This window comes from Euprymna scolopes, chromosome 8 (genome assembly GCF_053919585.1).
Source record: "Euprymna scolopes isolate OS-2025 chromosome 8, ASM5391958v1, whole genome shotgun sequence".
Taxonomy (NCBI): domain Eukaryota; kingdom Metazoa; phylum Mollusca; class Cephalopoda; order Sepiida; family Sepiolidae; genus Euprymna; species Euprymna scolopes.
Window position 1 is genome coordinate 88,221,019 of NC_136489.1, and position 13,571 is coordinate 88,234,589.

At 33.0% G+C, this 13,571-nt stretch overlaps 1 protein-coding gene across 1 annotated transcript in view; it reads right to left on the reverse strand.

Moving 5' to 3' along the window:
- The window catches only part of LOC145283629 (FRAS1-related extracellular matrix protein 2-like), an 855,643-nt gene that overhangs the window by 118,665 nt on the left and 723,407 nt on the right, over nt 1-13,571 (reverse strand). Inside the window, exon 6 of the mRNA XM_080132581.1 lies at nt 10,807-10,956. Coding sequence (XP_079988707.1) covers nt 10,807-10,956 — 150 coding nt within the window. The remainder of the gene's footprint in view (nt 1-10,806; nt 10,957-13,571) is intronic.

Consider the following 13,571-nt stretch of genomic DNA (forward strand, 5'->3'; position numbering starts at 1 on the left):
ACATACATCATCATCTAATTCATCCATCCATCTCATTCACTTTTATTCTTGAATAATTTTTAGCCTTGATAAGCAGTTACTAATTAGTAAAACGGAAATGACATATAGAAGTATTATTTTTAATTGACTATTAGTTGTCAATTTCTTGAAAAAATTCCCAGTCGAAGCGGACAACACTGTTTGAATGCTCTTTTAAAACTGAAGTTATCTCCCCTTGAATTATAATAAACTACCGGGGGGGGGTGCTCGGACATAAAATGCCATTAAGTACATTTTAATTCATGCAGATTTTGCATTTATTATTACAGAGCCGATTCTCTATTGAATATCATATTGTACCTAATATATATATATATATATATATATATATATATATATATATATATATATATATAGTACTGATTTAAAAAGATTAAAAAAAAAAAAAAAATGACTCGGATGCCATCAGCTAAAACCGAAACCAAAGCATTTAGCTCTCCATCTGCGTTCCCTACCAGCTGAGCTATCGACAGATAGATAAAAAAAGATTTAAAATTAAACCACTTCAAGCTGTGAATCAATTTGTGCGTGCGTAAAATTAATGAAAATACTTGTCGGCAATTTGAAATGAACATTTTTGCATTTCAACTTGCCGACATATATCTGTACACATTATTCATTCATCCAAACAAAGATTTTACTCACTGTAAACCATCCTTAGGTTATGATTACTATTTCCTGTTTTTTTTTTTCAGTTTTCTGTCCCCAGTAGTTTAAGGGTTTATCGGTTAAATATTTTCACACAGATATACATACATCTGCTGTTTTATTTCTATAGATGAGATTAGAAGTAAAGTGGTCAGTAGTGACATGTAGCGCTGGTGATAATTTTGCACAGTTGTGATTCTGCTGGTTTAAGAGTCAATCATAATGTGCGATTAAACGTATTACACAAGCCAAAGAAATGCGACTATTTATTACCAAATCTTTCTTGATGAACAAATGAACAGATAAAGAATGAACAGTGTCTCTTTATATATCTGGTTAGTTTTGATGAGAAGTCAGAAGATAAATGTACAATTTAGAGAGATAAATATTAGTTCACTGGACAAGGTGGATGAGTCCATTATCTGCTGATGCTATTTTATTCTTTCTCCTTCCAATACAGTGGGGATAGTATGCATAACACTTAAAAAAATATATATTTTATACATATGGATATATAAATGTGGATAAAATGTGTTAAATATTTTTGTTTCATTTAAAGTTAATTTTAACAGTGCTCGTTGTCGCTTTGCAAATAAATAAATAAATAAATAAATAAATAAATAAAATAAATAACTAAATAAACAACAGAAAAACAAAAAAACAAAACACACACACACACGCAATTCTTATCCTGTTCAAGACTGCAGCTCTGAACGGTAAATATCACTTCCAATTTTCCATACTTCATGCTATGTATTTACTTAAAACTCGTTTTTCCAGATTTCCGTTTCACTTGTCATCTTATGTCCAAGTGACAATATGCCTTGTTTATGGCGAACATGCGTAAAAAACAAAAAAAGCAAAAACAAAAACAAAAAAAAAACGAAACACAACCAAAAAAAGACAAAAAAAACAAAAGACAAAACAAAAACAAACAAACAAAAAAACCCGGTGACATCTACTAAAGTTAAAACCTATTTCATCAATAATTCAGGAAAGAAGAGCTAATATTAAGTAAATGCTGCTCAATAGCACAAACAGGATATGGTATAACCACATTGTCACACCAGTTCGTTAGATTACCTAAGTTAAGCAACGTTGAGTTTGGCCAGTACCAGGGGAGATTAGCAGGTGTTGTATGTAGGAGGACGTCAACATGAACTGCATAAATCTAACATCGTTATCTCCCTTGATGTGAATATACATGTGACTAGGAACCATTTGTAAATTTGATATTTCCACGAAATTTTCTCCTTTGGAAGAAGTTGGTTCAACCCCCTAGGTTGAATACCGCTGCTGCAATAGCTCAAGCGGTACTTGAACACAGTATGCTATGCTCAAAATCACAATGGTAACCACCAAATTGCTTTTTTTGCGATGAGTACTTTTCCTATTCTATACATAAATCACTTTACAATATTTAAGTGTCTGGGATTGTCAAGTATTTCTGCGGTATTAATTCTTTAAGCTGACAAAGAGAATTTTCTATTATATACATATAAATAATTTTGTTAAGAGCGTTTTGGTTTGTATTGTTTTGTTTAAAAAAAATTATTTTTTTGTTAATTTCTCATTTACTTTATTTTGTCTTGTACCTTGGCGGCGCAATTTTCTCATTTATTTTCCCATTTTTTTGTCTGCCCAAAGAATCATTATCCTCTCTTCACACTTCCATTCGGCAATCTATTTAGACTTTCCCATAATTCCACCGACTCCCAAACTTCTTCTTCTTCTTTGTGTTTTCTTCTTTCATGGTGTCTGATCACAAATCATTTACAGATTAGATTAACATTGATAGATTCAAGGCGAGCAGGAGAAAGGAAAAAAAAGAAAAAAAAAAAAGAAAAAAGAAAACTGGCTGGCACTTCTTTGAGACAGGGCAAGACGTGAAGATTTATCTCGCCTTAGATCAAATTGCCTGTTTACGTAACTAGTGAGACCAAAAGGAGATTTATAAAACAGATCCAGGAAAACTCGTCCTTGTCGTGGCTTGAAGCTTTCTAATAAAGAGAGGTAACAGTTGCCACTTAGTATAAAGCAACACTCTTTCGTGCTTAACATAGAAGTGAGATATCTGAGTAAGATATTATATATATATATATATATATATATATATATATATATATATATATTAAAATACATTTTGTATTCCTATACGTTAATAAATAAGAAATAAATAAAGAAAAGATATAAAAAATTATAGATTTTTCGTATTAATTTTTTTACCCCCCCCACATATATATTGTTTAAATATATTTTCCATGCTATCAGTAAGCGAAACACGTATATACTGTGTGTCAAATTATTAACAAGATAACATTTTTTTACCAGTTTCAGAAACTTACAAGTAATTTTGTATCAAAAGCTTCGGAAACGTTGGCAATACTGAACTGTGAATTTTTCGTACTGTTCCGCGTAATGAAAACAACTTGCCATCGTAATTGCTGAATCCACGGTATTTGAGATGTGTCAAATTATTAACAAGGCAGTTTGTTTCGTTAATAAAATGGGTCGTAAAGGTGGTTTGAGTAGTTTTAAAATGAGTACTATTACAGAACAGCTAGCAAAAGTTAAAATTACCCTCGAAATATCGAAAATGATAGGAAGGTACGATCAAACTTTGAAGAAATTTCTCAAGAACCCTACAAAGGTACGTAAGAGAACTGATAAAGGTAAATCTAGAGTTGTTTCACGCCGTTCTCTACTCCAAATTAAACGTGAAGTTGTTAAGAACCCTGCACAGACAAGTCGAGAAATCTTTGACCTAGTCAGATTGAAGAATGTCTCAAAAAGTACTCAATGTCGCCTTCTGAAAGAAGTGGCACAGTCTGTTAAACCTGTGACAAAGCCTCCATTAAAGCAACATCACATACAAAACCGATTGAAATGGGCAGAGGACAACATGAAAACGGATTTTTCCAAAGTTTTGTTCACGGATGAAGTGTGTGTCACTCTTGATGGCACAGATGGCTGGAGCAAAGGATGGATCCTAGATGGACGACACAGTCATCAGCGTTTAAGGCGCCAACAAGGTGGTAGTAGGATAATGATTTGGGCTGGGATTATCGGAGATACTTAAGTTGGCCCATGGAGAGTCCCAGAAGGCGTAAAAATGACGTCAAATGCTTACATATCTTTTCTGAATGAGCACTTTAAACGATGGCTGAAAGAAGCAAAGGTTGACGTTCAGAAGAACCATTATTTTTATGCAGGATAATGCTCCCTTGCATGCAGCAAACAAAAGCAAAGAGTATTTGCAACAACTGGGGTTCTCTGGGCTACGGAAGATGGAGCGACCTGCGAATTCACCAGATTTGAACCCAATGGAAAACCTTTGGAGCATCATGAAGCAACCCTCTATGGAAGTGGGCGCTAATTTAACAGCAAAGATGAGTTGTGGGATGCTCTCCAAGAGATATCACGAGGAATAACTGTTGACAAAATCACAAATTTGGCTAATTCCATGGATCAATATCTTTTTACAAATCATTCATAAAAAAGGATCACATATCCCCTACTAATTATGACAATGTAGAAATTGCTATGTAGTTATTGTGTTCTAAGCATTTTCCTAGTTAATTTAACGTTTGAAAATTATTTCAATAAACAAGTTATGGGTATATTGTGTATCTTTTCAACCTCGTTAATAACTTGACACACTGAAATCAACAGATATTCCCATCTTCTGCCATAGTTTCGCTAATACTGCTTTATATAGTTTTATTTTCTGACTGGAATAGCTGAATAGTAATGTAAGCACTTTCTCAAAGTTTCATGGATTTTTATTCACTTGTTCCTTAAATATTACAAAAAAAAATGTAAACTCGTTAATAATTTGATATGCAGTATATATATATATATATATATATATATATATATATAGATTAAGTAATGTGATTGATAATTTAAAATTTAAAAATCAAATTTTAATTAAATTAAAAATCCGTTTCATAAGAAGGAACAACAACAAAATCAAAATCAATTATCTGTACGATCGTTTCGGAAAACAATGCTTTTTATTGTGGTATACATCAAGTTATGTACAATAATTATATATAGTTTTTTGATAAGCAAGGTCTCCTCATCAGCAAATTTTGAAGGGTTTTTATTGAATTTAAAAGACACCATAAATAAACCTAGCATTAAAAGTAAGGCAGATGAATCTTTTAATTTTTCGTATTTTGAAATCAGGAACTGTGGTTAAAATAGTCATTTAGATGTTTGCTATAGCTTTTTATCTTATTGAATTCAATAAGATAAAAAGCTAACTATCGAGCTTATTATATATCTAAATTACAACGAGCACTTTCTATTTCCTGTATTTTAATTAAACTAGTAATTTCACTGTTACATTAAAATACACTCAGCTCTTTAGACTATTGTTCTAATCTCCTTTAAATATATATATATATATATATATATATATATATATATATATATATATATATAAATAAATAAGGGAGTAGTCACAAACAATGTGTATTTTTTAACATTATTTTATTATTCCGTGTCTTGGTTTTTCATTGAGAATTATGTTTAGGTCATTGTAATAATGTTTTTAAGTCATTGAAATCGTTTTTACGCGCGTTTCAGACGTTCTGTGATGCGTCCTCGTCAGAAATTATTTTCAAATGTGTTGGAGATGTAAAAATGGCGATTTTCGTAGTTAATTTGAAGTTTTTCCAAGGGACGCAGTATATATATATATATATATATATATATATATATATATATATATATATATATATATTAATTATTGTCATTATTATCATCATCATACTCTTAAAGAAAAAGAATTAGAGTTGAGCACTGTATAGGAAATTGAAAAAGTTGGTCAGCTGACCTTTTGTGTGAGATCGTGATTTTCTGTTACTTGATCAATCTAAAATCCCCCGTATTAAACGTTAAACTTCATTATTATTAAAAGTTCCCTTAATTTTGTGATTGGAGGCCCTGGGGTATGTTCTTTGCTAATGAAGTCAAAGGTGGCTTCGTGACGGGGTTCGAATCCTTTCACCAGCGTTGATCGTCTTCTCCTGCATTGATGATTGCTTAAGGATGAAACACTAATGTCTGTAGGTATTAAAAATTATAATTTATAATTATATATGTGTTTGTATGCGTATATTAGTGACTCCAATATTTTTTCCGCTTCCTATACAATTACCGATTCAGTATTAAATTCCCAATTCCGATACAATTACCGATTTCGATTCTTTTATGAACCTCTAAATATTAAACTATAGAGTTGTTATTTTTTCTGATTACCGTAAAAACACATGTTAAACGTGCATATATTTACTCAGACGTAAAAATACACTTTTGGAGATGATGTATAGATTTTAGTTTTGTTGGTAGTTTAAAATCAATAAATATTTATTATCTTATCATTAGTATTGACAGTAGAAAATTTTGTTTTAAACAAAATCAATAAATATGACAATTAATTAAAAGAATTGGCACATTTTTTTCTGATTCTGATGCCCCCAGAAAATTCGATTTTTCCGATTCCCGATTCCGAATAATCGCCCCCCCCATATATATATATATATATATACACACACATATATATATATATATATATATATATATATGTGTGTGTGTGTGTGTGTATGTGTATATGATATATTAGTAGATGTTAAGCCTGAAATTTTTTACTGTAAAAAAGCAATGTCTTTTATACGTAATGATTAGTTTATATATATATATATATATATATATATATATATATATATATATATATATATATATATACTAGCAGTTAAGCTCGGCTTTGCTCGGGCCCTATGTACTGTTCTTAACTTTATGTGCATATGTATATGTATATAGGATAAAGTTTGACTCATGTCTAGGTAACCTACATCTAAAATTTCAAGGGTTTAGACCCCAAATTGGCGGAAGTGTTTGGTAAAGTTTGCAAAGGTCAACTCTTTCAACATTGACGTCTTGGCAGCCAAATTTTCGCTCAAAAACTCATTAAAAAGCGTGCTGCACGTTTGAATACCCTATATGTAAAATTTCAAATGTTTAGACTAAAAATTGGCTGAATAGTTTGCTAAAAACCACAAAGGTCAACGTTTTTAAAAACATTGACCCCAATTTTGACCCCTTAACATTTATTGTTTTGGGCTCAAATCAAATTAAAAGGTTTGGTCTATGTTCAAGTAACATGCATCTAAAATTTCAAGTGTTTAGACCAAAAATTGGCGGAGGAGTTCGGTAGAGTTTTCAAAAGTCAAATCGTTGAACTTTGACTCCATTGAAAGCCATATTTATGGCTGAAAACCGATTAAAAAGATTTTTAAAATCTCAAAACCCTGATGTCAAATTTCGAGTCTGTAAACTGAAAATTGACAGAGTAGTTTCGTAGCGAAATGTACACAGACAGACAATTTCACTTGCATATATATATATATATATATATATATAAATATATGTTACATATATACAAATGTCTACATATATGTACGCATCATATATATGTTCTATAGTAATGCGAGGAGATAACGAGAAAATTACTTTCTTTTGCTTTACCTTAAAATAACTTCCGCAATCAGTTCTTATCTTGTTTGTGATTAATTTTATTTATCCAAAGCTTGTTTTTAATTTTGTGACTTTTAAATATAGAGCAAAAAAAAAAAAAAGTTGGAAAATCAAAAATACAAAATCATTTATCAAAAACCAACTGAAACATGAAACCTTTTAATCTACATTATACAGACTAATAATCTTTCAATTTATCATCTCGTCGGACTGCGCCACTGCAAATACTTTAATTTGTTTTTTTTCTTTTAAATGTCACTCACAGGTTGTTATCCAACTGTTGTAAAAAACCTTTTAGTTTTAGAGCGATAATAGAAAGCTGAGTCCAAACATTTGCGATATTTGTTAGTTTGCAATGCGTATATTACGTGACTGAAGCTATTCTATACCGGGGAATGTAGTCGGCATGGTTGCGAGCTAGTACGCTAATATAAGGCCACTGTTGAGATAACTTGCTTCCTGTTGGGTGAGTTTTGTGCAGTTTTAGCAGGTCCACTCTCTCAGATTTTAATTTTCACACTTTGAGAAACGATTAGTTTATTGCTAATCACTTGAAGCGCCTCTATCGGGGGGATGTTGACAGGGATGCCCAGACATTTTATTTTTACAAACCACGGTGCTCTATTTCTACTGTGCTGGCTTTTCAAATCCCACTTTTTCGACTCTTGTGTCACATCATCCCGCCGTAGAAGAGAGATAAACAAAGACTCATTGTGTGATTAGAAAGCTGTACAAATGAGGCAACAAAGTGTTTTAATTTGAACATTTATTCTTTATGAATTCCAACTTGGTATTTGGGTCCTCGATATGACCTTAAACTATATCCGATGGTGGGGCCCCAGCTTGCGGGCTCTGGGGAGTGTGGAGCCACCCTTTAATTGCCATTGCTCCCAGGTCCACTCTGGCCCGGAGTGGTAGTATCTGTTAGGGTCCCAACTATGGGTTAAATAGAAACTGACTTGCAAAAAACAAATATATTCTATTTAAAAAATTTTCTTCAAAATCATCGGATTCGGCATTAAATAACCTGAAAAGGGTTGATATGCCGTAAAACAAAAACAACCAACCAATTTGGTTATAACACTGTGAAAACAACGAAAAGCATTCGTTAATCCAAAGATGAAGAGGAAATTAACCACAATAATGTACGAAGTATTATTCAAAGAAAATTTTTCAAGTTGCAAGAACGTCGACGCACACTCAGCAAGTAGAAATTGGAATATCAATTGAGTCCGCCATTTCACAATTTAATATAGTTTATCACCATTAAAAATTTTTTTTACATAGGAGTTACCTGAAGGCCACTCGAGGATAAGTGTTAATGAGTGTACAGTGATCACTCAAACAACAGCGTAATGACTGGTAGTGATAGAAATTGGATAGAATTTGATTATTTAAGAGAACATCTCAACAGGAACTTGTTTACATTGGACTTGAAAACGACCATATTGTAGTCAGTTGGAAAGCCGCCCAACAAAACAGCGTTCCATAGGCGGGCAGTTCTAAGAAAGAAACTTTGTTCATGAAATTTGTGTTTAGATTTAGGCACAGATAGAGAGTGGGAAATTGTTGATAGTGGTTGTAGTTAGACGAGTGATTTTTGTGACAAATTGGCAAGGGAAAGATCATAAATTGAAGCTTAGGCTAGCACTTGTCATGAAAATAACGATAGAGCAGAGACAAGCTTGTAAAGTCTCTTCAGGGAAGAGAAAAGGGATCACCTCGTAGGTTTCGAACTTTATAGTGTACACGGCAATATCAAGAATAATAAAGACAATTCATACAAATAATATTTAAACAAGCTTTGTTTAAATAATAATAATAAAATTATATACTAATCGATCGTATCTTATAAAAGCTCTGAGCCACTCGAGGATAAGAGTTAAAAAGACAGTCATTCGAGGATTGGAACCACTCGCAGAATAGGTAAGTGTTTTAAGAGGAAGTTATTATCAAGGAGGAGGATTCAACAAGTAAATTTGAAGAAACAATTCGCGGTAATCAACTGTTTGATTGAAAACACATTTCTAAGAAAGAAATTTGTTCATGAAAGTTGCACTTGTTCTGTGGTGGCAGAAAGAAACTCCTTTACTGTGCTAGTAACCAGGTGGGTTCTTGCTATGAATGATCTACAGAAGCGGACGAGGGATTGAAGCTTAGTTAAGCAATTATCGATACAGTAGAGAGATGCTAACAACATCCCTTCAGTGCGAAAAATGGCCACAGAGAAGAGAATATATAATCTCTAACTAGAATCCGAAGTCGGTTTTGTATGATATCAAGGCAAGAAATAGTGATCAGAGCAAAACTTGTCCAGATATGAGAGCATTACTTCATTTTAAGATGGATCTGGTTCTTGAAAAAGTTCCTGCAATGAGTTGAGACGAATCAATATCCGGAAAGCAAAGATTCAGAAATTCTTTACGGCATGATTAGCTGTTGGAAGCGTTTGTAGTTCACCCACATGAAGTTTAGTAACAATAGGTTGCACAGCATTGCTATGCGAATGACATAAAAGTGTTTATGCAAAAGATTAACGTTAAGTTACTGTCAGTTGGATCCTGGTTTAAATATCTTGTAACTGTTTTCAGGCATTCTGGACTTATGATTGGTGGAAGGCCAATTTAATTAAGAAATTAAAATTAGGGAAGTTTAATTTCAGTAACCAATTAAAGTTAAGTATTTTATAAAATATTTTGATGGTTCAAAAACTGAAACCTCAGCAAAACAAAAGAATTATGAAAATATTTCAAACCACTTAGCTCACCTATATCTATCTATCTATCTATCTATCTATATATATATATATATATATATATATATATATATATATATATATATATATATATATATAATTATTCATTCTGAAAACTAAAAATAAATTCAACAGTAGATTGTTTGGAATGTCACATAATAAACAACCTTTCAGAAAAAGAAAAAAATAATATTAAAAAATCCAACATATATATCGACTGATCTCCTCATTATTATGATAGTCAATATATATGTTGTCCCGTTCTCACATCTATTTTCACCTTATGATATTTCAACGTTTTTCCTTTTTTAGGGACACTCTTTGGTTCCGTTTCTTTTGAAAAAGAGATGTTATGCCGAAATATTAAGACCTCAACCATTTCGGTTACGTTAAACGATAAGTTCATATTAACTAATTTCTATTGTGATTATCTTGAAAAAATAAATGGATATTCGAAGTTAAATAAAAAAAACAAAACAAATAAGACCTTTCGTTTGTCCATTTTTGTTCATTGTTCATATGCCAATACTCTTCCATATCTATTTACGAGCAATGCTTCAAGCAAACTACCTTTCTCTATTATATAAATGTATATATGTGTGTGTGTATGTGTGTGTGTGTGTGTATATATAGTTCCATGTGTCTTACTTTTCGTTTATAATCCAAATTATTTAGTAATTCAAGATGTTAACCCAACCCAAAGTTTTAATTAAATAAGAACATCATTTGATTGGAAAAAGTAAAAGTTGAGACTCTCTTTTTTATGATTATTTTTTTGTTTTCGCTCTTCAAGTAAACAAATTTTCTAATGAAAATCTTACCATCTTCAGCATCAACAAGAGTCACAGCTGCCCGTGAAGGTTCTTCAATTATTGCCATGACTGGGTCACTCACTTGCAGATAGAATTTTTCTTGATTTTCAAATTTCTCATCATCAATCAACTGAATACGCCAAGTCTTTTCAGTTTGACCTGAAAAAAAATAGTGAAACGAGATTATATATATATATATATATATATATATATATGCATGTGTGCTTATATAAAGACCGTATTTAATTTTAAACGTGATGAATTAATGAATAAAATGAATGAAAAGATTAACTTGTTCAACGGAGCAAAATCAGGGTTAAAATTACGATTATGAGGAAAGAATATTATTCTATGGAGATTATTACGATGGAAATAGAAATCACATAGAAGGCCAACAAGGCCGATAGCCATTAGTCGCGTGTTCTCGTGTAATGAATGAATGTGTGAATGAATGTGTGAAAATGACCGAAAAATGGGCTGAAATGACTTAAATAAATAAAAAGTAAATGACTTAGAACGACTTCAATGGACGTAATGATGAATTGAATGACCGTAAGAATGACTTGAATGCTTAAAAAAATAACTGGAATCCTTCAAAAACAACTTGAATTATATGGAGAATGACTTGAATAGCTTTGAGACTGACTGGTTGTAAAGTGGGTGATCATTTTACATTAAATTAATACAGAAAAGTGATCCCCCAATTTATATCACAAAGTTACAAACATAAGTACAGCATGTAGTAAGAACAGATACTACACTTTGATCTTGGCTAGAAAGCCAAAAAAACATGTATTTATTTGCTCCCCCACCGAGCAAATTCGGCACAAGGCGGATTTTTAATGTGAGGAGTGAAGGGGAAATGGGAGCAACTCCCCGGGGAGCTGGATAGTGACAATTGGTATGAAAGGTTGCCCCTACATTGACCAAGGTCTTATATGTGGGATTGCCCCCACATATGGTCTTTGCTTGCAGTATCTGCCGGAACAGATACTACACTTTGAGATATTAAATCTTTTATTCATGTTAAAAAATACAGTCAAAATCAACGATGAACAAAAAACTTAGGCACATGGCCAACTCAAAAGGGGGGATTTTGGGGGGTCGTTGGTCATCCTTGTCACTCCAGAACTGAACAAAGTCAAAAGTTTCTCCCAGCTAGTATCTTCTTTCACCATAATACCGCATTCACCCTTTCATATTTGGGGACGTCCTACTTAACTCCCAATTTTTAAAACATTTTTTATTGACGTGTAAAAACAAAAAAGATAACAATAAAATGGTACAATAATTCATTTGTGTCGAGGGCGGGGGAAGAAAAAACAAACGGTGATTAGTAGGACCCTCCCAACCCCGTCTAGTTGATAGACTGCCCGTTCCACTAGTTTGTAAAAGGAACCTCGCTTCTGCGGGTCAGTCTCTAGGTGGGGATGCCCTCTAGATGGGGGTGAATGGAGAAAAGAAATTTTTGTGGGTAAGGGATGGAGGTTAGTTTGTATTTCTTTTTCTCCAAGATGGGTAAAATTTAGAGGAAGGGGTGAAAACAAAAATTGCAGGTAAGAGGGGATGGGGATCTTGGAGGCTTCCTAATCGGGGAGGGATGGAACACACACTCAGCTAGCTGAGAGGCTACTTGTTTAATTTTACTTTACAGAACTGCGCGTTCCACACCTAGGCGGGGAACACGTATTCAAATTTGGCTCCTCTTCGTACACACAGACTTGCCACATGTATCCATCTTCTGTCAAATGCCGCGCGATGCAGCCTTCTTCTATCACATCTGATCTTCACCCGTAGTTGGTGTTTAAAGAAAGCGATCAGATCTTGATCAGAAAAAGACAACACCCCCTGGCAACTTTGCAGACGCGACGTCCAAATCACCATTCTCGCCACGGCCAGGATCGTAACATAGACCATTTGTCTTTCCCGGTCCCACAGCGGCCTCACGTTGTCCACAACATTGGATACAGTAATTGGGCGAGGATGCTCAGGATCGATGCGAGCCATCACTCCGCTGACATACGACCAGTACTGGCAGAGTTCGCGGCAATCTGATACACTTTGATCTGGGCCAAAAGGCCAGGAAAAACCTAAAAAGCGAAGAACAGCATCTATTAGCAATAGACCTTTGATCTTAACCAAAGAGGCCAAGCACAAAAGTGTTACCGACAGACCGAGGGAGTGACTTATAGAGTGGCTTGCACGTGACTAAAAATATTTTTTTTCTTTGCTTACAAATTTAATGTAAATTCTGCATTCTTTCTCTCCTCCAAATCATTTTTATCTATCTATCTATCTATCTATCTATCTATCTATCTATCTATCTATCTATCTGTGTGTGTGCTAGCGGAACCTGTGTATCGGCATTTCCCGTGAAATTTGAGAAAGAAAACGAGAATTGTAACCCTTACCCCAAAATAAGATTCTTTTCACACATATTTATAAGATTTTCTTCACGATATGAAATTATTTGTAACTAGAACTATTTATTATATGAAAAAGAATAGAAAAATCCAATTAGAAAACAATAGCAGCGATTAGTGAATTAATGAGGTATCCTTTTGCTAAACAATAATGCCAACAATTAATTAACCTTACGGCGTTAATCGCAAGCATGTGATTAATCAGAAAATTAGTATTAGTCTATTGTAAATATCAATTTGGAATTTTAATCTCACTGCTAGTGTGATAAATGATTCGATTATATAAAATCGATATCGATATATTTTCGAAAAAAAGAAAGGTAATGCCATAAAAGATGGATAGTAGCTTTT